Here is a 25,179-nt window from a genome sequence, read left to right as displayed (position 1 = left end):
GCAGTTGACCTCAGCCCATCGGTGCAGGCTATCCAGATCCTCCTGCAGAGCTTTCCTACCCTCAAGCAGATTGACACACGCACCTAACTTGGTGTCATCTGCAAACTTACTGAGGGTGCACTCAATGCCCTCGTCCAGATCATCGATGAAGATATTAAAGAGGACCGGCCCCAGCACTGAGCCCTGGGGGACGCCACTAGTGACTGGCCTCCAACTGGACTTGACTCCATTCACCACGACTCTTTGGGCCCGGCTATCCAGCCAGTTTCTAACCCAACGAAGCGTGCGCCAGTCCAAGCCAAGAGCAGCCAGTTTCTTGAGGAGAATGCTGTGGGAGATGGTGTCAAAAGCCTTGCTGAAGTCAAGGTAGACCACATCCACAGCCTTTCCCTCATCCACCCAGCGTGTCACTTTGTCATAGAAGGAGATCAGGTTCGTCAAGCAGGATCTGCCTTTCATAAACCCATTCTGACTGGGCCTGATCGCCTGCTTGCCCTGTAAGTGCTGCGTGATGACTCTCAGGAGGATCTGCTCCATGAGCTTCCCTGGCACTGAGGTCAAACTGACAGGCCTGTAGTTCCCCGGGTCTGCCCTCTGGCCCTTCTTGTAGATGGGCGTCACATTTGCTAGCCGCCAGTCAACTGGGACCTCCCCCGATAGCCAGGACTGCTGATAAATGATGGACAGTGGCTTGGCCAGCTCCTCTGCCAGTTCTCTCAGTACCCTTGGGCGGATCCCATACGGCCCCATCGACTTGTGCACATCTAAGTGCCGTAGCAGGTCACCAACCAGTTCTTCATGGATAGTGAGGGCCACATCCTGCTCCCCATCCCCTTTCACCAGCTCAGGGTACTGAGTATCCAGAGAACAACCAATGCAAATTAGGTGAGAGTGCTACGACAAGGAATCCTGACTGTGTATCTTGTGACTTCAGCATACTACAGTTCCAATTTAGGACGTGACGTTCTCAAGAGTGTTGCATGTATCTACTACTGTTCTGACTGAATAGTTGAGGCCTTCTGTTTTTTTTCCTAATACTTAGCATGCTGACCTATCTCAAACCTATACTGAGGCTTATAATTTTCCTTCTGTTATTTACAAGGAACTGACTCCCCTGGTTTCCTTTCCAAGCTTGTTAACTTTGTGAAATCTCTTGGGATTCCATCTTTGTCTTTCTAAAGTTCCTGTAGAGATGGGATTGAGGAAAGTCTTTCACCCAATAACGTTGTCAATATTGTCTTGTCTGCCTTTCCAGATGAGCATGTGATGCCTCTGGACCCAAGATGGAATATGCAATTTTTGGATATTATTAGGAATTCAGTGAACTTTGATACAGAAACAGAACACACAGATCAGCTTCTAATCCTTTTGAAGTCTGTAGCAAACCGGTGAGTTACCAAAAAAAAATAAAATAATAATAATCTTGTAAAGACTCTCTTGTCCTGGTTTCGGCTAGGATAAAGTTAATTTTCCTCCTAGTAGTTGGTATGGCCACTGACTGTACTCAATATTTTGTAAACAGTTGTGGTATCTGTCAAGTATGTTTTTAGGTTTCAACAGATGTTCTCTAAAATACCTGGCAGAGGTTTTATACAGATATTTAAATTCTTTGCTCCTGCTTTATGTAGCTGTGGACTAAAAACAATCACTTGATACAAGGAAGCAGAATTCCCAATATTCTTTGTAGGTTGGAGTATCATAGAATCATAGAAGAGCTTGGGCTTGAAGGGACCTTAAAGATGGTCTAGTTCGAGCCCTTCTGCCATGGGCAGGGACACCTCCCACCAGAGCAGGTTGTCCAGGGCCTCATCCAACCTGGCTTTGAACACCTCCAGGGTTGGGGCATCCACAGCTTCTCAAGGCAACCTGTTCCAGTGCCTCTGAGTGAAGAATTTCCTCATCTAATCTAAACCTCCTATTTAAAAATATGCTCCTTTGTCCTATCATTATCTGCCTGTGTAAAAAGTTGCTCTCCATTTCTAGGACAAACTAGAATTGAAGAGCAAAGCATGAAAACGGGGGAGCAGCAGTTTGAAATATCTGATATTTTGGACAAACTTTCCTAATAAGAAAAAGCACTGGCACACAAACTTTAGATTTACAGTATAAGGAAGCAGCTGCTCACTTATCCTACAAGTGTTAGCATTGCATCTGCTTAGTATCCCGCTGCTTTTTCCTTTGCTGAAGTAATGAGTCTGCTTTTTGTGAAGTGTGCTTCTGCTAAAGCCATATTCAGGCAATTAATTACACTGCTCTTGATAGTTGTTTCACGATATAGTGTAATACCTAATGTCACATTGTAGTTTATCACTCTAATAAGGCAAAGGCTTTGAGTTAATGATGCTGGATTTCTAATAACTTTATTTTTAATTCAGGGCAGTATTATTTCTTGACCGAGAAAGAAGGAGGTACACTGAGAAGACTTTGATTACTAGCAAGAAGCCAAGAACTAGTGCCTTAAGAATGTCTCTAGATTTCCGTAAAGGTGGATTGATTTCTTTTTTCACTGTTTCTTTTGGTTCTATAGCCAATTTGAAATACAGTTAATTTGCACTGTTATGAAATGGGCACTTTAAATACAGTGTATCCCGAAAGCGTGAAGGAAGATTGTGTGAATGTGAAGCTGTCAGATGAGGACTAAAATGATATATAACACATTATTCTTAAATTAGATACACCTTATGCTGCAGCATTCCTGTCCAGCCTCTACTACGAGATGAGTGCATGTCTTTCTCTTAATTATCTAAACTTTATGAAGATAGTAGAGAGAAATTGGATTTGTGTTCTGTCTTTGGCCAATCTAAATAGCAGAGTTATTTTTACTATATTAAATGCATAGAGGCAATAGATAATTGTGCAAATAGCAAAAGGAATATTTTGTTACTTTGAATCTTAGATCTATTTCATTTTTCTGTTTGTTTGTTTTTAACACCAAGAATACCTAGTGATTTTTAAAATCACCCATTAAGTTGACATTTCATATGGATGGGTTATTCAGTCTCTCCCTTCTTTCCCTATTCCCCAAACTTCAGATCCAGGAAGTTACAACTCCCTTCCTCATGCGATTGTGGTCAACCTTGCTGTTTTCTTTGAACTTTGGGATGTGTTTGCACTTCACTGGGTAACATCTACTCAGGTGGCCTTAAGTGATGATGACATGCAAGATGTGAGTAGAGTTTTCTTACTACATTAGTAGAAGTGTTCTGCAGACTGATTTCACACTACTTTATAGTTTTCAGGGACCATGAAATAAACTACGGTGCTTCTATTGGTATTCAGAATAAGCCTGAAATGAGGCATATAATTATGGGGTACTCAGTTTACTTCAGTAGCTGTATTTCTGCACTGTCTTCTCACTGCTTCTGTATGGAATGTAGGTTATCAGCCTGCAAATACTTTGTGTAGGAGCTTTCCTTCCTGGAGTGTAGATATCCATTGCTGAACTTTATTGTCTGGCCTTCTTTGCTTGCTTTAGGATAGTATGACTTGTGCCATAGAAGTGCATGTTTCTGTCCACTGATGATAAAGGGAGTATCCACACCCAGGTCGGATACAGCTGTCTTAACCTGGACAGCAGACATGCAGGTCACAGGGGTCGTTCACTTCTGCTCCCTTTTCACACCACAAGGATAATTTTTCTAAAATCTAACAGCAGCATTGTAAACTTGGTCCAGAGATTGTTTCAATTGTGTACTTCCTGCAGCAGAGTCACGCAGCTTTTTTTAGAGAACATAGTGTTGAGTTGTAGTTGTGTATAAAGCATTGCATGATTCTGAAATGTTAACAGAAATGGCAGTGATTTTTAATTTTCTCTTGCTTGAGGTGTGAAGCACTCTGTTACATGCAGGGCTCAGCACATTACTAACCTTTCTGTCCCATCAGATTTTGTATTGCTTGCTGTGGCGTGACCGGTTCTGGACAGTCTCTGACACTGTAACAGTGGATTCACCGGGGCTGTCTCTCCTGTCTTTGCACTGGCACTGGGTTATGAAGCATCTCATTGACAGAATTCCTCAGATGCTTATTGGATCAGACCAGCACAAGTGAGTGGCTTTGATCTCTAGTTGTGTTAAATGATAGTGTAAATTGCCCTTCCTCTCTCCCTCCCTCTTTTTTTCTTAAGTATTATAGTTAATTAGTGTTTGCTGTTGGTGTCCAAATTATGTTCTGTTAGTAATGAAAGTACAATGTATTAAATAGCTGTTCAGTATTAAAATTCAGATTTTTAAGCATTGGGATTCTCCTTGGCCATATGATCATCTAGAATTTCTACTCGTTTTCTGTGCTTGTAGTGGAAAGATTTAAAAAAAAAAAAAAAAAAAACCCTTCTCATATATGCATCCTTTTTTTTTTTTTTTCTCAAACTTTTACTCAAACTTCCGAGTTTTTTTTTTTTGTTTTTCCTCCAAGGGTTTCCAAGGAAATCCAGTCTGTTTCACAGCAGATTCAGAACTGCTTGGCTGATCCTGCTGGTATTTCTGCCAATATGAAGCTATTACAAAAGTCGCTGGGAAGACCTCTTCCTTTTAAGGTATTGATACTCTGCTTGCAAAAGATAAGAATTTCCAGTGATGTCCAAATACCTTTGAAATGATCCTTAGTTCTTAAGAAGGGAAAGCACTTCCTTTCCAGGTCAGCAAAAAGGCATTCCTTTTGGACTTGATAGAATGGTTAAAAAAGCAATTTCAGTGTATGTTAACATACATCTTTTTTGTGACATATATCAACTATCCAGGTAGCATTTCTACTGTTAACTATGCTTTTGTATAGATGGCAGTTATTTTCATACTTGTGCGTCACTACATTAAATATTACTGCTTGCTCAGATCTGGAGACTTGTGAATATCAGCATGCCACTTGCTTACTTAGTGAACATATGGGTGTATGGAATAGAACGTGTATTTCTTTTTACACGACATAAGATAGGACTGCCTTATGACTTAACAAGCCAAAGCCACTTAAATTTGAGAGTTTTTTTCTCTTACTTCAGTAATTGGCCTCATCAAAAAAAAACTTGCAGTAAATTTTTCCAAAGATTGTAAGTCCCTATTTAAAACAGGGCACAAGGAGACATGTAGATTACCCATTTTGGTGATTAGTATTAGATCTAGGTTTTTACAGCCTTATTGTTCAGAGATACTCAGCTGTTCAAAAATAGTTACTTCATGAGACTTCCAAGAACATTCAGTACTTACTGAGAGCTTTAGGAAATTTTTCTAGGTATCCAAATGTATTTAATTGCAGGTGTCAAGTGACAATTTATTTTCAGTGACAGTAGCTTCTGGCAATTTTGATTGATTTATATATTTATTGCTCTTAGTTTAGGTAAGTTGTCATGTTGAGGCATGGTTGGTCTGCATAACATATATGTAGTATTTTCATGAAGGAAAAAGAGAACAAGAAAAAATTGGTAAGGGGGAATAGCGGCCTCCCATTTCACTTTCTGTCTAGTGTATTGAGTAAGGCTGCAAAAGAATTGTTAAGCTGTATAAGTGGTTGCAATTTGGTTTATGTGTACTTCACTTGTATGCTTATGTATTTGAAATCTTCAAGTTCTGACTGTAGTCACAGATTTTATTTTGTTAGCATTGCTGGAACAAATCGCCTCTTGTTCAAACAACTTTTTCATATTTCAGGATACACTGGGCATGGATTGTTTTTCTCAGTTAAAAGTTATCAGCAAGCCACTTAACATCTTAGAGTCAAAATTGGCCTTTGGAGAAAGTAGATTGCAGGAAAAAGTGTGCTGTCTGAAAACTGCTGCCTCTGGATGGAAGGTGAAGAAAGCATTGCTGCAAGCTGATGGCCTGATACTTAGAGCTAATCATTTAGAAGATGTTAGTCTGGGTAGGTAACACTTCTGAAGAACCTAACAAGATGGTTCTGCTGTCAGCATCATATTTATATAGAAACAGAAAGGATGTGAAGTGTTCTCTGGCAAGAAGCATAGTATATGCATTTATGTGCCTTTTACACTCTGTCAAACAGGTCAACTAAAGATTTTTTTGAAAGCTGTACATTCACAACTGAGAGAAGAGGGACTTAAATACAGTCATTCAGAGGAAATGTTCACTGAAGATACCATCCCCAACCAGTTAGACCCTGCCGTGTTAGTCCAGCTCTGCAGTCGGGTTCAGCTGTGGCCTGCAATGGAGCACATGGGTGTGCTCTGGCAGTACAAACTGACAGCCGATTATGTGGCTAAGGCTTGTGCAAGAAGGTAAGGAGGAGAGTGGAAAAAGTTCTGTGCTCCTTTCATGAGACTCTGAATTCCTAGCTAAAGGCTGCAACTTCAGTGTTTTAGATTTGCATGTAAATTTGAGGTTTTGTACCTATAACTGCCTTTATGCATGTATGTATCTGAATGTGTGCATACACGCTTGTATTTGTGTATAAATACACATATGCTCCTTGTCTGCATGCAGCTGTAAGATATGACATTGAAAGAGTTGTTTAGTGTTCTACTGAGAAAGTATTTTTAACTGATTTTCATCATTGCAAATAGGGGAATGCTGATGTCCAAGCCCATTGGTGTAAAAACATTAAACTCCAGCACCTCCAGCAATAGCTTCATCAGTGGTAGAATGGATTATAAATGATCGAAAAATAAAAGCTTTTATGTAAGAGTCTGGTAGCAGTTTTGTATGTTTTGCTGAAGATTGTTGTAAAGATTAGTTGTAAATTTGGATTTTGCTAGCTTTTGCAAGGGGTGCAAGTGTTTTGGGTATTTACTAGAGGGCTTGTTCATCTCCAATACTTAAAATACTATAATTTTAACCTTCCAGGTAGTCTTTGTTATTCTTGTGGCCTTGTCTGCTGTTCTGAGTTTGTTTCATTATATAAGTGATTTGTGTGTCCTGCTTAGGCATTATGTCATATTTCTTTTATCTCCTACAGGAAGAACTTCAGTCAAGAATTAGGCACGTGTTCAGATCTAGTTCAGCTTATAGCTTTTGCTCTGAAATTGACACCAGCTGCCTCCCACCAGCTGTCTGGACTGTGGCACTTAGTACATCTTAGTGAAGTAAGAACAAGTTTTAGTTTAAATTAGTTTTGCAGAAGTTTTCAAAAGACTTTTCAAACTAAGTATCTCTAAGATTTTGACATGCAGTGGTTGGAGAGCTGCCAGGCAGAGAAGGACCTGGGAGTGATGGTGGATAGTCGGCTGAACATGAGCCAGCAGTGTGCTCAGGTGGCCAAGAAGGCCAACGGCATCCTGGCTTGTATCAGGAACAGTGTGACCAGCAGGGCTAGGGAGGTGATCGTCCCCCTGTACTCAGCTCTGGTGAGGCCGCACCTTGAGTACTGTGTTCAGTTTTGGGCCCCTCGCTACAAGAAGGACATCGAGGTGCTTGAGCGGGTCCAGAGAAGGGCGACGAAGCTGGTGAGGGGCCTGGAGAACAAGTCCTACGAGGAGCGGCTGAGGGAGCTGGGCTTGTTCAGCCTGGAGAAAAGGAGGCTCAGGGGCGACCTTATCGCTCTCTTTAGGTACCTCAAGGGAGGCTGTAGCGAGGTGGGGGTTGGCCTGTTCTCCCACGTGCCTGGTGACAGGACGAGGGGGAATGGGCTAAAGTTGCACCAGGGGAGTTTTAGGTTGGATGTTAGGAAGAACTTCTTTACTGAAAGGGTTGTTAGGCATTGGAACAGGCTGCCCAGGGAAGTGGTGGAGTCACCATCCCTGGAAGTCTTTAAAAGACGTTTAGATGTAGAGCTTAGGGATATGGTTTAGTGGGGACTGCTAGCGTTAGGTCAGAGGTTGGACTCGATGATCTTGAGGTCTTTTCCAACCTAGAAGTTCTGTGCTTCTGTGAAGTTTTTTCTTCTTGTTCAGAAGAGATGCGAGTGAACCTTTGCAAATTTTAAACAGACCTTAAGGAATATCTTGTACTATCTCTACTAGAGAAGTGTCATGCTCCTTTTTTCGTCCTGCTTGATTCTCTTTCACTACCTGTAAATTATCCTCAGCTCTGGGTTTTTCTTTCTCTTTAGGTGTCGCCTGAAGAAATGTCTATTCTGTCATCTCAACTGGTTCATGCTGCACTAGAATCCTTTTGGAACAGTACTTTCACCACAGATCCAGACTATTGGTTGACTTGGAGACCACTGCCTGCAACAGAGGAAAAGATCCCTTCTAAATCCTACCTGAATTGTTCTATGAAGGTTCGTTTCTTCTTTCCTATCAAGCAAGACCACTTTACTAATTTAACAGCTTTCTTAAACAATGTTACAAATTTTAGCATGCTCAGTGCAAGTTGCATCTGAACAATCTTAACTCTTCATCTCTTAATTTAGGGCCCAGGTATTTTGACCCGAGCAGTTTTCTCAAAGTGCTTCTTTGAAACTCTAACTAGTAGCAGTAAGACAAGCCAGTGGGATGTGAGTGGACATCCTGTTCTGTCTTCATCCCATGTGACACTGGGAGAATGGATGGAGAGAGCACAGCAACTTAACGAAGTCAGCACAGCACTGTGGACCAACCTGGCTGTTGCTTCAACAGCAGACTTTAGGTATTAACATATGTGTGGAAAGAAGGTCTTATTTCAACCAGGCATATTGCAGAAGCATGCTTGCTATGTGTGAACTTTTTCCATTCCTTTGTCTCCAGATACACAGATTCTAGACTACAAGGAATAATGCTGTGCAGACAACTCTCCAGCCTGGTAGATCTGGTTCCAGCAGATCTTCAAGAGGAATTTTTGGAGTACTGTGAGAAGCTCATCCTCAAGGATCTTGTTGCATATGAGTACCTTCTCAAGATACTTAGAAGCATCGCTGATCAGGAGCTACTTCCTAAAGAATTCATGTTTCTCCTGCTCACTTGCTTGCAGCAGTTCTTTAGGGAAGGGCTTAAGGAGCTACCAGAAACAGCTTGGCGAGGAAGCCTCTGGGTGAACATTGGTTTGGTGCAGATCCAGTTGTGGCTTCCACAGACCCGGTTTGATCCGGCTATTAAAAGAGAATACAAGCTCAAGTATGCCAAAGAAGAGGTAAGCATGGAGCTGGCCAATTCTTGGTCATGATTTTTGAACTCTGGGATTATAACTTCTTTTAATGTCCAAGATGATGCTGTACGTACTTGGTTACCAAAATCAGAACCTCAGAGAAAGCTTTATTCTTGTCTTTTTAGTTAGACCAGCTGGAGTGTGAATGGAAAACATACGATTTGTCATCCCAGCTGCATACAGGAAAAAGTATTGAAGACAAAGCAGTCAGCAACTATATTCATCCCCATCTCAGGTAACAGCTCAGGCACTTAACTCTTCTCTTTTAGGCTGGAAACTTTCTTTTGTTGCTTAGGTTCAGTTTTCCTCACAGCTTTACAATCTGTGTTCTTCTGTAGGAATGAGGCTTGTTGATTTGAAAGTAGCGATTTGTATATTGAGGTGGTAGAGAGAAATTTACATTTACATGTACATTGCTGAGCTGGTAACTGTTATTTCTTAACAGACTGTTGCAGGAAAGAATGCAAAGGCTGAATGAGCAAATAAGCAGTCTCTCCAGAAAAAAGGCCTTCAGGCCTCCAGCTCCACTCTACGACTGCTTGTACCAGGAGGCTCACCAGTACATCAACAGCATAGCAAGGGTTTCTGCAGTCCAAGATCTTCTAGCCCGCCTTCTGCAGTTCCTTGGTGGGGAAAGACCAAAATCACTCCAGGCAATAAAAAAACTGTTAAATGAAGAAACATCCTGGCAACAATCTCACCATCACTTCAGAAAACACTTGGCAGAGGAGTATGCTGCATTCCCTGATGCCATCATTCCACTGCAAGCTGCCATCTTGCAGTTACAACACGGCATGCGATTAGTGGCTTCTGAAGTTTATGCCACGCTCAACAGTTTTGTTCGTCCAGCTGATCTCAACAACCTCCTTACTTCTCTGTTGACGTTTCCATCTGTTGGTCATGCTTTTCCCACGTACTTGGCTCGTGCAGAAATTTTATGCTCAGTGAATTCAGTTGAGGTCCTTCATGGACTTAAGAAGTTTTCTCAGAAGCATTCTGAAGGAGAGTCTGAGGGAGTACAGAAGCCTTGCCCAACCCTGGAGCAGCTCCTGGTGAACGCGTTGTTGCATCTTCAGTGTCATGTACTGTCCAGAGGAGAGATGGACCAGAAATCTCTGCGACTTTTTAGACATCTGTGTCAGGTAACATATAGCGCTAGTGGCCAGGATTCTTGCACTGATACTCATCAATATCATGTTCTTAAACTTTTTTTCCATACAGAAAGTAATTCAACATTTTATGCTAGCTTATTTGGATTTAGTGAGGTGTGAACTCAAAGCCTGTAATGTTTATAGGCTTTAAATGTTACAGGCTTTGGTAATGGTTACAGGATTTTGATAAAAAGCAACAACAACAAAACAAATTAAAAAAAAATACACAAAACTTTGTGGAAAGGTTCTCTATGAAATGGTTAAGACAGGCTATAACTTGGCCAAGCACTCTCTTGCTGCACAGTTTTAGTCTGAGAGCAGTTTACAAATCTTCATTCAGATTAGATGGTGTTGCTTTATACTGATGCAGACTGCAGAGGGGGAAAGAGCCGAGCACGATAGATGCCGCCTTACCAAAATATGAGGCATTGAGGTGATTTAAAACATAATATTGTATAATAATATGTTACTTTGTTTTCCCAGTCAATTATAAATGAATGGGATGAACAGGAACGCCGTGCCCAAGAACAGGAAGCAATGGAAAACAGTCTGTACAGATACAGAAGTAAAAATCATGGGAAAGGAAAAAGTGAGGAAGAGGAGGAAGAAGAAGAATTTAGGAGGAGATTTCCTTTTCATGAAAAGGTAACAGAAACTATATAATGAAGAAACACAAAATTTATGTCCGAAGTAGCTCCTGAAAATGCATGTTACAAGTAAGATGAGATGAAGAATGAAACATCTTCTTAAGCCAAAACAGAAATGTGTGTTAGATTTTGGGATGGATAGATATTAAGTACTGTGTTTTTTCGTTTATTTTCTTTTCAGCTAAATTATCCTAAGTTACACAGCTGAGTCAGAATACGATTACTAATGGTAACATTCTGGAATGTGATTCAATTAACAAGTAGGGTCTGCTGAGGTTTTGTTGCCTGTGAAAAACTTAAATCTCCTTGATTAAATATTTGTGTTGAAGCTGTGAGGTTTTTTTGTTTGTTTGTTTGTTTGTTTTAAGTTTAACTGGTCTGAACAATTTTTGAAGTGACTTCACCAGGCAGTATTGTGCAGTGCACAAATCTGTGAGCCAGTTCTGTGCATCAACATGTAGCCAGGAGGTTGAGAAGTAATAGTTCAGATCTCCCAAGTGATCAAACAGCATTGAAGTGGTTTATCAGCAGGTATGACTGCTAAAGCTTGTTCTGGAAAAGGTTTTGTTTGGTTGTAGCTTGGAGCTCACTGTACTGCATTCTTCTGCCTGCTGTGGTTTATGCCCTTAATTGTTCTATTTGCCTGCGTTCTGTTTCAGACTGACATCTGGTTTGTGAGGCAGGCCGTGTACCTATATGAATGCCAATTCCAAATCATTAGTGTTAGCACATTGTTGTAGTGCCAGAGAGTACAAAAAAAAAAAGGGTACAGGGGAGGAGAGGAGGGGCATTAAAGGAAGAAACTATAATTGATCTCTAAATTATAATGCAATTTGTAGGATTTCGAAGATATCACAGCTGAGGCAAGTCTAGAAGAAAACATGGAAACTGAATATCCATTGGAAGACCAGCTGGAAGTAGACAGAGCCCTTTTGTCCAAGAGCTCGATGCAGACTGTAATGATGGTTCATCAGCAGTTGTGCTTAAACTTTGCTCAATCTCTGTGGTATCAAAAGAGTCTGCCTTCTCATCAAGCTAAAAATTATTTCACCGCATTTATTTCCTGCTATCAGACTGGCGCATTCCTGGTGTCACAGTACTATCCTTTAATTGGTAAGATTGCTAGCAACATTTCAGATGTACAAGTTCAGCTTTGTGATGATTTGTTACAAATAAATTGTATTGCAAATCATAAAATAGACCTATATTATAGGCTGTGTGCAAAAATAGTTTCCTTTTTCCAAATAATTTGTCCCATTTTCAGAACTGTCTTGCAAGGCTTTGTTTTGTTTTTTTGAATTTTTTTCATTTGTTAATGGAACACGGTTTAAGAGTAAAGTGAATCTACTTCATATTCAGAAATGTTGATTGCTTACATCTGCATAATTCTGTGGCAGATTATGCACTTGCAGAAATTTCCCAGAGGTAAAATTTAAAATGAAGTTCATAAAGAAATTGATTTCAGTGGAACTTCTATAATTGAAATCAAATGAATGAACAAAACAAAGTGATGCATTTGCTTTGAATTTTGGCACAATTGATGTGAAAATCATAACAATGTGTGTGCAAGACCTCAATATTTTTCATCATTCTCAAAGCAGAACTAATACAGTTCAGTTCTAATAAAGGTGTATGCATGCAGTTAAGAAGCAGATAGTGCAAGAGGACTGCTATTTCTACAGTAATATATTTTTGTGTTTATACCTGAGGTGTAATGTATGTGAGTGTGTGTTTTTTTTTGTTTGTGAAAAAAGTAATCTGACACAAAAATTAACTGAGTCTTGCTAATAATTTTGTAGTAAATATCCCCTCCATGTGAACTTAGGAGTGGAGGAACTGTGGTTTTCTGCCTGGACTGCAGCGTACCTTTAGATCTATCTTTTTTATTGATAAAATAGAGGATGCAAACTTCAAATTTGCCTCTTTTCCTCTAATCTCACCTTATTGCTTATGCATGTTAAAATCTTATCTTTTTAATACATAACATGCTAAGGTTTGGAATGCAGGAAACAAATTAACTTTTCCTGTTAAATTGGAAAAAAACAAACAAACAAACAAAAAAACCACACAATGTCTTTATTTCTTGACTTCCTAGGTGCTGAAATGAATGATAGTCTTTTGGGAAGCCAACTTCTACTTAGCACACTTCTTCAAAATACCTTTTTTGAGGAAATAACGTCAGATCTTGTGCTACAGCAAGATGGCCCCTATGATTTTTACCAACATCCTAATATTCAGCAAGTCCGGCTGTGCCAACCTGTACTTGATAATTTTGCTAAAGAAGTAAACAGGTTACTGCAGGAATGGCCAGAGCATCCAGTGCTTCTGCAGGTAAGGATAACTCAACAAAAGTTTAGGAAAAACAAAAATATTTTAGCATTGTTTGTGTGTGTAAATACATGGAAAGATATGCATAGGACCTGTGCATGCATATATCTTTGGCAGCACTAAGGGGGGGGCTGTGTGGATCTGATTTCCTGAAGACTAATGCAGAAACGTAGAATCAGTTGGAGCTCTTAGCATTATTAGGTCTGCTCATTTCCTTCAGAATGCTTTACTGAACTACTAGTGAGCTAATACTACATGTAAAATGAAGAAGCAGTTGAAAACAAAAAAAAATGTTCTTACCTCTTTTCAGGGTAGAGTTACGCTAATAAAATCAGCTTAGTTTCATGACTGCTTTTGTTGAAGATCAGCTGCTGTAGGTTGAACACTTGTTTTTCATTCTGCAGCTCTTGGTTGTGATGGACAGAATCCGGAGTTTTCCACTATCTAGTCCTCTCTCAAAGTTCTTGAATGGCTTAGAAATTCTTCTTGCAAAGGCACAGGTAAGAAGAGAGCTAAGGGAAATTATTTTCTCATTCATGCTGCTTTAGTTGTATTGGTACCATGATTTAAAAAAAATAATAAAATCTGAGTGCTTGCCAGGGTTTGGGAAAGTGAATTGCTCCATGCTGTGAGTTTAAGGAGTGAATAATAGTATTACAGTGCTATGCAGACACTGATTTCTGGCTTTGTATAAAGATAAACATTTTTTGTTGTGTTTTTTTTTTTGTTCTATTTTTCTGCCAGGACTGGGAGGAAAACGCTAGTCGAGCTTTGTCCTTGCGGAAGCATCTTGATTTGGTCACTCAGTTGATTATTCAGTGGCGGAGATTGGAGTTGAAGTAAGAACTGTCCTTCCCTATTGCTATTTCTTAGAATTAAGCTTCTGTCTCGATATGGAGGCATGTTGCAATGCATTATTGCTTTAATTGTGAAGTGTTTCCTTTCTTTGTATGTGTGTAGCTGCCCTTGTACAGGTATAAAACCAAACAAATACAAGGTAGTTGTACTGGCTCAGAATGAGCATGTCCAGCCCCATATTGTCTTTCATGGTGACCATATGTGTACGTGTGTGTGCCTCAGAAGGGAGAGAAGCAGGACACAACTGGAGTACTTCATTCTGTTTTCCCAGCCTACTACTGTTTTTAATCCTGGGATCAGGAATCCACGATCAGGAATTCCAAAAGTCTATCTCACATTTTGTGAAAGAAAACTCTTTTTGAAACCTGGTTCTGACTGGTTTTATTTGACGGTTATAGTTCCTTCATTTCTTATCTCATATTTATTACTGTCAAAGTAATGATCTTCAGTAGTTGAATGTGTGTATATTAAGGATATTTGCGGATTGTTTCATCCTCTAAAATCTTCCTTTAGTTTAGCAGAAACAGAATAAAGTTTGCATTGTTTTGGAGCCCAGATGACTCATGAGCTTTTTTTTTTTTTCTTTTCTCACTGTTTTCAGTTGCTGGTCAGTAAGTCTGGACAATGTTATGAAGCAGCATGTAGAGAAATCCACAAAGCGTTGGTTCTCAGTCTATCAGATGATTGAGAAGTATGTGCAAGAACACACCGAGGCAAACATGGAAGGCAAGTCCTATCCTTATATAAACATGTGGCAGAGTTGCAGCAATTACTAAGGATGCATAATTAAGTTCTCAAATGACCAAGTTTAACTGTGCACTTCAAGGTGGAGTTATTGTCCCCTTTGCTCTGCAATAAATTCCATGCCTCTATAAGGTCTTTCATATAGAGTGGTATTTTTTCTGAAAACGTGTGTGTAGTTCATAGGACTAACATTGTGGGGGTGTAAAAGAGATGCTTGTAAAAGGCATCCAAAAGAAAGTAGAGTGGTAGTGATCATGTCAGGGACATATAAACATTGTAAACTGAGGTTTGGAAGCCTTCAGCTGCAGCTGGAAAAGGCATCTCACTTTTTAACTGCACAAAGCACAATTCATATTCTAACTGAGCTGCTTGAGTATTGTGTATAAAGCATAAAAAATTCTTACAGTAAGTGTGCTTTAGGTATGCACTGTGCCTAGCAAATCTGTCCACAGGTGTTCAAATTATGTAAAATAAGAAAAAATACTGCTTTCAGTCCCTAGTCCTCACAGATTTTCTGAAATTGTGAAGATGAAAATAACATTCTTTGGAATGAGGCAAAGTTCTTCCAATCTCCTGACTAATTAATGTACTTGACAGATTAAGATCCTTGGGTTCTTTTTACATCTTCCAGTACCTTCTCCCATAGGCAGCGCTCTAAAGACACTACTCTCTACTAGATTTGTCCAAGATTTGTTTCTATCTTGATTTTGAGGTGTTAAGGAATTGGCAGCAACTAATTTGTAGCATGTAGTTTTTCATCATGGCTGAAAAAGTTTGTAAAGAATAGCAAGTTTTCTCCATATACTTAGTGTTCACTCAAACTGGGTGTGTAGCCGGCCTCCTCAGCGCTGTCTTACTACTGCCTATCTTGTCCTGTCTTCTCTTTTATGCGGTGTATTTTTTACTAGTTTTATTTACTAAATTAGAATTTTTCCCTCCTTTTTTTCCCTAGTTTGTCTTGAAACTTCCTAAATAGAAACCTGATACTTAATTGGAAGGTCACAAAGACCAGTCAACAATTTTCATGTAAAGTTTTTTTTTTTTTTTTTTCCTCACCTTTTTATATTTCTGGTGCAATGTTCAGAAACTGAGCAGATGAGTCTAAAAATGCTGGTCAGCACACTACAAGCTTTCATCGAAGGATCTACGCTGGGAGAATTTCATGCACGACTTCAAATGCTACTGGATTTCCACTGCCATGTCTTACTGATGCCTCAGGTAGCAGAAAAGGGTAAGTCATCAGTGTAATGTGTGTTAGAGTCATCTTAAAAACCACCTTGCCGTCATATATTCCAGGCTTTCTGGACAGACGACTAAGAGCTCAAACAGAATGCAAGCCTATGATGCATTTATTCATTTTCGTGAAGAATACTGTTGGTCTGTTAACCCCTTCCTTTGATATTGCTAAGTGTCACAATTACAAAACAAACAAACAAAAAAAACACTAGGCTGCATTTCTGCTGTTGGTACTGAAGAATATCCTGTTTTGAAAGAAGCTCCTCATTTTTTGTCCCTTACAGACATCCTGTGCAGCATCCTATGGAATTTATACAATTATTATAAGCAGTTTTCAGAGTGTGTTGAAACCAGAATCACTGAACTTCGTCAACCTATAGAAAAGGAACTTAAGGTAAAAGAAAATTTTGCTCAACCTGATTATACAACATCAGAACAGTAGAGCAGTTATTTGAATTTGTGTAATAGCTCTGTTGGCCATGGAAATCCCTGCTGTACTTCACATTTTCCTTGTCAAGAAGATATTGTTTAGGCAAGGAGTTGGTGAAAGTCTTAGTGTTTGGTTGGTCCCATTTAGCCATGGAGGTTTCTACCAAGCCCCTTTGTGAAGCCCCTTTGGATTTCACACTTGGCTATGCAGCAGTTTTAGCATAAACAAGTAATTATTAGAACAAGACAACTATGCAGTTATTGGTGCATGCTCTAAAATGTAATGCATTGTGTCATCATAGCTGATCAGCTTTAAAGACCATCTTTTGTATGCAAATACTTCATTATATTAGTATAAGTAATCCCACTGTTTATTTATTTTCTTAATAGGAATTTGTGAAAATTTCAAAGTGGAATGATGTCAGCTTCTGGGCCATTAAACAATCAGTTGAAAAAACACGCAGGTAACTCATACCTTTTGAATTAAGGAGCCAGTTATGGACTGATGATAATAAATAGCAGTATTTGTATGTATGACTGTATTTCAAACCTTCTTTCTAAATTTCTCTGGTTTTAAATTTGAATGCAGGAATGTTTCTTGTACCCATAAAACAGTGGAAATGCTTATTTCCAGCAGCTGAGAGATTTCCTGGATTAGAACACCCAGTAACTGTTTTGCTTCCCTTTTGTAATTAGGACTCTCTTCAAATTCATGAAGAAATTTGAAGTTGTTCTAAATGAGCCATGTCGGCCTGCCTTGGTGGAAATTGGTAAGGAAGAGCAGCTGGACTGTTTGCAAAAGCAGGAGGAATCTGAGAACAAAGAGACTAAAGTTCAGAGGCTAAGCAACGCATTAAGAAAAATTGTGTCTTCTAGAACAGATATTGCCAAGGTGACTGTATTCTTTGTTCTAAGTGTGGGAAGGATATTTTCAATATTTTCATCTGTATGTTTTTCACTGATTTATGCAGAAAAATCTTACATAAATGTCAAGTCTCTTGAATATATTTTCAACTTTTTGGTCTTTTTTGTGTTGAGTGTTATGAAACACCGCAGGTGGGTGGGAATACAGCCTGGAAAGACAAGTATGTTCAGCATTAGTTTGACACAGTATCTACAGTCTAACATAGAGGCTATAGCAGTTACACATTTCATCTCTAAGTTACTCGTATATTGTCTGCAGCAATGTGTTAACTTCCCTGCTGGTACAGTGACACTGACTAGGACTAACATTTAATATTGCCCTGCTTCATAGTGCCTTGTTCGGTGTGTCTGTAATGAAGCTGTCCAGCTCAGAAAACAAGTCAATTATTTTCCTGAAATAGATACCGAGGAACCAGCCAGAATTCATCAGGATTTTCATGTGGGGGGATATTCAGTTACTCTCATTTCCAAGGCTTTAAGTTTATTTGGAGCGGAAGGGTGACTGATTCTGCTTTTGTCATCTGACAGTCAGGAAGATGATGGATAAGGAAAAATAAATCTGAGGCAAAATCTAGTGTGGGTTTGGTTTTGGGACAGGGAGGTGCATTTTTTTTGCAAGCCTGTCACTGATCATTAACAGAGTTGCTGCTGGTTTCACATGTTTATGAAATTAAGACTTTATGAAACCGCAGGGACATGCATGCAAACTTAAGTATCCTAGCTATTTCCTAAAGAATAGCTTTTGACATGCTGGGGGATCACTTCTGTAATTTAATTATTTGTATTTGTGTACCATTTTCATTGTTTCCCTAGCAGTGCAGTTAAATTTGTGTTTAGTGGAAAGTAAGAGGTAGTGTTCTTACCTAATGTCTTAAGGGCATTAATTATATAGGATAAGATGACTGCCTACCTTTGAGCTTGGAAGGCTGAGGAAGTTGACCTAAATGCAGTAGTCTCTATGAAAAAGAGGCCGTGACAAACAGCTAAAAAAGTAGGGCCACAACATCTTTGATTTCTTTGGCTTTTTTCAGAGTTAATACATGCTTGACATACAGATATTGCAATTTTTCTCAAATGTTTGGGCTGAACTGTTCAGAGGACTGCATGAGCAAGTTGTTGGGTTTGAGGTGAATGCAGAACTTACTCCTTGTTTTTGCAGCAGTTTACTCTGACTTAGTGGACAGATAATACATGCATAATTTAGGCTGTCTAATTGGACTGTTTCTTTCATTTTTCTCAGCAGACACTAACGGAAGAATGTCAGGATGACATTACATTTCCTACAGAATCTCTTCAGTACCGCCTGCCCAAGCTTACTAAAAGAATGAAGAAAATGTGTGCAACAGTTACAGAAAAGAATCCATTCTTAAGTCTTCTGGAAAATCTTGACCAGTTCACGGGTTAGTTATTCTTGTGATTTTTATGTCTTAATTGACCTTGATAACATGAATGGAATCAGGAAAAAAATGCAGATGCATGGTTCCTTTCCCAGACTATATTCCCATGGCTGGTTTGTGTTCATGGACATTTCATATTTTAACTTTCCCTGCTGTTTTCCTTGCAGGTGATATCATTGGCTCTGTAGTGGAACTGCAGAGTTTAACGTTTGATCAGACAGCAGATAAGGAGAAGCAGAAGTCAGAGGCCAAGCATATTCAGATGCAGAAACAACGGGCTTTGTCAGATCTCTTTAAAACCCTTGCTAAAACAGGTGAGCTTTGAATTGAAATGTGCTTGTTTTAAAAGTTCTTAAGCATCTTACATTTTTGCCAGTACATGTAAATACATGATATAATATTATGTCTTTGAAGTCATTGAGCCATTAATACATAGAGGCATTTAAGTCTTTTTCCCTTCTTCTAACTAAGAGGTCTGTGCTAGCCCGTTCATATACCTTCTCTTCTTCGTACATTCCACTGTATGTAAAATAGTTGCTCTTCTGAAGCTGAAATCTATGTTATCTCCAGTCAGAAGTCACTGGTCAGCTTTCAGGAGCAAGAGAGAAGCTCATAGTCTTGTACCCAGTCCCTTATCCAGAACTGGAGTTAAATTGGCTTCTTTGAATGAGAGCCCATCTCTGTTGACAGACTGGCAGTGGTATTGCTGAGCTGTAGAGATTGAATAGTCTGTTGATGGGGATCATCAGAGAGACCCTGCTCAGCAGCCTAATCTCCGTTGCAGCCATTGCTAGTTGTAAGGTTAAGGACCTACCCAAGCTATTAACTATTGCCTTTTCCTTTGATTGTACAAAATATCATCAACTGTTCTTAGCCACTGAACACCTTAGAAACCAGCAAAAGCAAGCAATCTCGTTCCATAACAGTTGTCTGACAGCATTCTGCCAAGTCGTAGCCACAGGTAGAAAACTAACCAGAACTATGCCTTTTTTTTTTTTTTTTTTTTTTTGGGTTTAAGAGTTTAGCATTCTAGTGCTTCTCACTGAAGCCACAGTTTCTGGCCTGCAGTGATTCTAAGAACTGAAAAAAAAAAAAGTCAAATTTACCTCCCTCTTGGTTGCAGAGAGAAGCTTGGAAATGGGAAGTTTAGGGTTCCAAGAAGGAGGCATGCTTTTGATAACAAACTTACACAAATGGGTTGTGTCATGGCACTTGGGCGGAGGGGATTAAATTATTTATATTTATTTATATTTATTTTATGTTTTTAGATATATATATATATATAAAATATATGCTTTTGGAGGGGTAGATTTTATTTCTGAGTATTTGTGCTACTTAAACCAGTTGCTGTGTTTGCTAAGTAGATCCTGGAGCTTTAAGGTCCCTTTGTATGTACATGACTGTTAACACAGGTGTACTCAAGTGGGAGGTTTCTGGTGCGTACACTTTTCATGTATTTGATATTTTTTGTACCCGCTGGTGTCAAAGTAATACCTGACATTGCAGCTCTGAGGCTTTATGCTGGAGAGAGGATGTACTGTGATGACTTATTACACTGGACTTGAATTCTTTACTGGGATCCGTCTTTGATTTCAAATGACTCCTTTGACTTCCCTATTCATCATCCTTTTCGTATCTAAACATGAGGCGATGGTCCCTAACTCAGTATTCTGATGGGATCAAGAGAAGTTAAAAATCTTACTGTTTAAGACTTGTTTTCCATTCCATTTGGAAAAATGGCATAACTTTGATGGCTAATAAACTTTTCTTACAGACTTTGTTTGCTTTTAGGTTACTTTGAAAGGAGTGTTTTAATTTGTTCAAGGGAAATGAACATGCTTGATCCAATTCTAAAAATAACTGAAGTACAAGTGTGAAGACTGAATTTAAAAAGTATTTACCTGTAACTTTTTCCTCATGGGTTTTATTTCACACTATAGCATGCCTTTGAGTTTCAAGGCTTTTTTGTTTTTTCTCTTGGCTGTCACTACCAACTTTTTATACAAGCAGGTCTATGTCTTATTTCAGCTGTGTTCTTCAGATGAAGATAGCTTAGCTCTGGTGTGTTATGTTAGAAAATTTGGAAAATGTTCAAAAGCTTGTCAAGATTAGAAAGCGTGAGGAAAAAATCCTATGCTGGAGGCTTTGTATCTTAATAAGTCACACTTCTTTCCATATAAAAGAATGAGGGCATAAAAAGATAAGTGTTCAAATGTCATTCCAGGTCTGTCATACCGAAAAGGTCTGTCTTGGTCCCGCTCAGAAGGCTATAATGAAGTAGTCCGCCTACATCCGCTGGACTTGCGTACTGCATTAACTGTAGTGAGTTGTACGAATGAACTGGATGCCACGTATGTATACAGCATTTTTAACCCTTAGATTGTATGAGTTGCTGCTCAAGTTCTTAAAATTTATTGCAGGTGGATTCAGATGGGAATTTCTGGACTTGAATGCATTTTGGGTTTTAGATTCACTCCTATCTGTTTTCTCTGTTTGAAAATCCTATACATACTGTACTGGTACATAAAACAGAAGTTTTTTAAACTTTTTATTTTTAAATTTGCACTTCTGATAACTTTGCCACTGGTTTCATTGGTTCTCTGAATTCATTTAACCCTTTGCTGTTCAGCTGTGTTTGGGACACTTTGTGAATATCCTTAGAAGGTAGACTGGTAATGATTTATTAAAGATTAGTTGCAATTTACAGGGATTACTTAGTCAATTGTTTTGTCTTCATCAATGACTATTTAAATATGAATGAATGAATATGAATGAATGAATGACTATAATGCATATTTAGACCTCAAAGTGGGCATTTCTGGAAAAAAAAAATTGCCTCTGTGGAAGATGTTCTTTCAAATGTATCTCTGCAACAATTGATTTTGTCATTGGAAGGTGCTGGTTACTGTCCCCCTCAGATGTATGGGCTTAATGTATAATATCTTCCATGAAGACCAAAATAAATAGCTTCCCTATCAAGATTGATTCAGCAGCATTAAAAAAAAAAAAAAAAATCAAAAATCACTGCTTTAGCATAAACTGATTTTCAGAGATGGAGATTTTATTGTTGCTCTAAGTTTTCCTAGGACTTATTTAAAAATAAAAAATAACTCATTTCTTATGACTTATATATTTGTGAGGAAAAATGAAGAATTGAAAGTGCAATGCATTTGCAAAATATCAGTGTGTAATCAGAATTTTTAGGTTGAAGAGCTGACCTGGTGGTTCTAGTGTTCTGAAATTCTGGAATTATTTACCTTTCTAATATCAAACTTCTGTGCTTTGTCAGGTTACTCACAGAGGTTTCTTCTGCCTGGGATGGATGCCAGAAGTACTTCTATCGTTCACTTGCACGCCACTCTAGACTTCAGACAGCATTGTTAGCACCTGCCAAGGTAAAAACACAAAACCCAACCAGGAATCCTACTTCTGCTAATTTTAGATTACCAACTTGAACTGGAATTTTCTAGTAGTAAAAGAGTAAAGTGAAAATACTGTGTTCTGTAGTACGATAAAAAATATATATTTGGGGGATGAATATTAAATATAGCATTTCAAAACCTGTCATTCTATGAATGAACTAGAACAAGCAAATTACTTGGTGAAGTTAGTAATCTGTGTGTTGTACAGTATCCTTCATCCCAGCTAATCCCGAATTGCTACTTTTTGTGCCTGAAGGAATCTTCTGAAATGCTGGATTAAAGCTTGATAGGAGAACAGAATCAGGTTTAGTAGTGTTTATGAAAAATCTGTTCAGATTTATAAGTGGCCATAACTGGAGCCTGTGTTTCATACAGAAGGATGCAAAACATTTTCTTGCTTAGAAATTGGCCTAAAAGCATTAGGAGGAACAAATGAGTTCTGACAAATCACCACCACCTTTTCAATATTCCAGGAAACAGGGATCTCTTCCAGATGTTCTTCTCACTGTACTTGACCCCTAGTTTTTTTACGATATAATCTTGTCAAATGGCACAGCTGGTAATGGAATAAAAAGTGGAACCTAACTGTGATAAGTTTTGCTTTTTATTGTGAACATTCATTCTGCACTTTAATTCAGGATCTGTTCATCTGTTAAAAAGAGAGAAAGTAGTTGTCAGTAAATCTGGTAAAATGAATTGTGGAAGCGGTTTTAGCAGTGGTCATGGATTTAAAACTTTAAGCTGGTATCTTCTCTTTGGATTTTACTTATTTATGCCAAGTGACTTTACTTCTGGAACTAAATTCCTGTTAGGAACTGCTGCACTGGAAGTGCAGTTTAATATGTCTGTGTTTGCAGAAACTATTTTTAAATTGTATAGTGGATATATGAAAGATGCAGACAAATGAAGAGAGCTGAAACTAGTAACTATACTTTGTGTGCATTTTAATACTTGTTCACTTAAACCATAACCTTTCAGTCTTCTGAGTGAAGTGGAATGGAGACACAGTCAATGTTGTTGCTTATTCTGCTTATTCATCTAACTGTTCTCTCCTTTCCCTCCCACTTCTCCGTACTTATTTTCTTCAGGATCTTGGATTAGGTAGTATTGAGCGATGCAAAGGATTCACGGCACACCTCCTGCAGTTGCTTGTCAGACAAAGACAGTCTCTTACTGCATTGACAGAACAGTGGATTACGCTGAGGTATTTTGCTTTACACCATGAGTTTTATTTAAATGTTCAGCACAGAATTATTGACAGTAAGCAATTCAGTTTAAGAAAGATGGAAAATGATAAGGTAGAATACAGTCAAATTCTCTCTACTTCCCTATCTCTCCCATCCCCTCAGTTATGCCTAGATAGAAAAGTTTTTTTTTTGTTTGTTTGTTTTTTTTTTAAAAAAAAAAAAAAAAAGGTGGTGAGCAGAAAATAAATATTGCTTATCCTGTCTTTTCAGCCAGCGTTTTGGAATCAAAATAATTGGGGAAAACCAAGTTAGGCATGCACAAAGCCTATGAAATACTGTAATTAATTACACTGTTGAATTTACAGATTGTTAAACCTCTCTCATTTAAACCTTTCCTTTTTTGGTATAGTCCTAAATTAATTTTGGCTGCATTCAAGTTTTTTTGATTTGGAGAAAATAAGTAATCTGAATGGCCACTTGGGACAAAATGAAGAAACCTCAACAACCTAAGATGAAAAATTCTAGAAAGAATTAATACTGTGTTAAACACAACATAGCTGATGTTGTGTTGAAATGCTGAAAGGGAAAGGTGTATAGGAAATCTTTCTTACTTGATGGGATTTATCCCTTACAAGTTTTGCTGCAAATTCCACTGTTCTGTAGGTTTGTGATCATCACTGATGTAATCTATAAAACCCTTTGAATTTGTGTCAAAGATTATTTCCTTTGTAAAAATAAATAAATAATAAAATAAAAATAAAAATCATCACCCCAGCTTTGTGTTTGCAGGAATAGTAAAACTTCTAAAAAGCTAATCTTTAAGATTCTCATTGCAGAACAGATTAACCATTTGTTAGGAACTGTGCCTCTTATACCCTGAGAGAATAAAGGTGTGCTAGAATCCAGTTTGCTTGTATACTGGAGGAAAAATAACAACATGTCAGATCAGGAATAATAAAAAATAACAGTGTCAGATCAGGAATCTAAGGGTTACTGAAATGGGTGATACAATTCTGAGAAATCTCACAAAGCCCGGTTTCCAGGAAGACTCAAACATTCAATGGAGAGAAAAAATTGGTAGCTAAACTTTTTTTTTTTTTTTTTTTTTTTTTTAAGATTATCATTTTAGTTTTTCCAGGAAGTTTGAGTTCTCTGGGTTCATATTATCTGGAGCTTTTATGAACTTAGTTGGAAGGTTGAACCTTTAAAAGGGGAAGCATACCATAAAACTCAGTTGTGGGGTTAAAGTAATTTTCTTTCCTTTTTTTCTTCCTAACCAGGAGCCTCCTGAGCAGCATCCAAGAGATGGACTCTAGGCTGAGTGCTGACAGAGAATATAATGTAGCATTTCCTCCTCAAGGCAGAGTTCAAGACTGGACTGACAAACTGCAGCACCTTTCCATGCAGTGTGTGATGGTTCTTGAGGAGATGCATTGGTTTATACAATGCTGTCCAAAAGAAGAGCTGATGAAGTGCAGTGACAGTGAAAGGACAGATGTCAAAGCAAACATTTCCCAGAGTTCAGGACCTGAACAGATGTTTGGAAATGTTCTTACGGGAATACCTGACCGAATTCCCTCAGAGCTAAAATACCTGTCTCCAGTAACAGTTGAGCAACTGCCTCCTGGATGCAGGATGAGACATAAGGATCAGGTATGGTTGCAGCTCCAGGCACAGTTAACAACAATGCTGACCCATGTAAAGGAAATGAAAACAGAAGTGGACAAAATAAGACGACAATCACATGAAAACTTGTTTTATTCCTGGTGAGTTCTACGTCTGCATAAACTGAATCTCTCTGTGTTGTGTATTCATATGAGATGTGTAGTGTCATCTGAAAAGTGTTTGCCTTTA

General features: G+C 38.6%; 1 protein-coding gene across 4 annotated transcripts in view; it reads left to right on the top strand.

The window, feature by feature from the left end:
• MDN1 (midasin AAA ATPase 1) overlaps positions 1-25,179 on the top strand; it is a 93,973-nt gene that overhangs the window by 48,696 nt on the left and 20,098 nt on the right. For 2 of the 4 annotated variants that reach the window (XM_084514365.1, XM_084514363.1), the window contains exons 51-79: positions 1,256-1,388; positions 2,376-2,485; positions 3,033-3,166; positions 3,883-4,043; positions 4,411-4,531; positions 5,637-5,847; positions 5,989-6,220; positions 6,898-7,024; positions 7,990-8,160; positions 8,293-8,507; positions 8,606-8,987; positions 9,128-9,237; positions 9,448-10,144; positions 10,637-10,798; positions 11,640-11,913; positions 12,896-13,131; positions 13,533-13,628; positions 13,873-13,967; positions 14,588-14,712; positions 15,815-15,961; positions 16,251-16,360; positions 16,786-16,859; positions 17,092-17,287; positions 18,563-18,719; positions 18,884-19,030; positions 20,941-21,067; positions 22,006-22,111; positions 23,227-23,342; positions 24,606-25,091. In XM_084514365.1, coding sequence (XP_084370491.1) covers positions 1,256-1,388; positions 2,376-2,485; positions 3,033-3,166; positions 3,883-4,043; positions 4,411-4,531; positions 5,637-5,847; positions 5,989-6,220; positions 6,898-7,024; positions 7,990-8,160; positions 8,293-8,507; positions 8,606-8,987; positions 9,128-9,237; positions 9,448-10,144; positions 10,637-10,798; positions 11,640-11,913; positions 12,896-13,131; positions 13,533-13,628; positions 13,873-13,967; positions 14,588-14,712; positions 15,815-15,961; positions 16,251-16,360; positions 16,786-16,859; positions 17,092-17,287; positions 18,563-18,719; positions 18,884-19,030; positions 20,941-21,067; positions 22,006-22,111; positions 23,227-23,342; positions 24,606-25,091 — 5,458 coding nt within the window. Of the gene's footprint in view, positions 1-1,255; positions 1,389-2,375; positions 2,486-3,032; positions 3,167-3,882; positions 4,044-4,410; positions 4,532-5,636; positions 5,848-5,988; positions 6,221-6,897; positions 7,025-7,989; positions 8,161-8,292; positions 8,508-8,605; positions 8,988-9,127; positions 9,238-9,447; positions 10,145-10,636; positions 10,799-11,639; positions 11,914-12,895; positions 13,132-13,532; positions 13,629-13,872; positions 13,968-14,587; positions 14,713-15,814; positions 15,962-16,250; positions 16,361-16,785; positions 16,860-17,091; positions 17,288-18,559; positions 18,720-18,883; positions 19,031-20,940; positions 21,068-22,005; positions 22,112-23,226; positions 23,343-24,605; positions 25,092-25,179 lie in introns of all 4 variants that reach the window. The other 2 variants (XM_084514364.1, XM_084514362.1) reach the window with 1 other exon arrangement.

Source organism: Aythya ferina, assembly GCF_964211825.1.
Source record: "Aythya ferina genome assembly, chromosome: 3".
Lineage (NCBI taxonomy): Eukaryota > Metazoa > Chordata > Aves > Anseriformes > Anatidae > Aythya > Aythya ferina.
The sequence above is the reverse complement of the archived record's forward strand: the minus strand, read 5'-3'. Positions and strand labels throughout refer to the sequence as shown.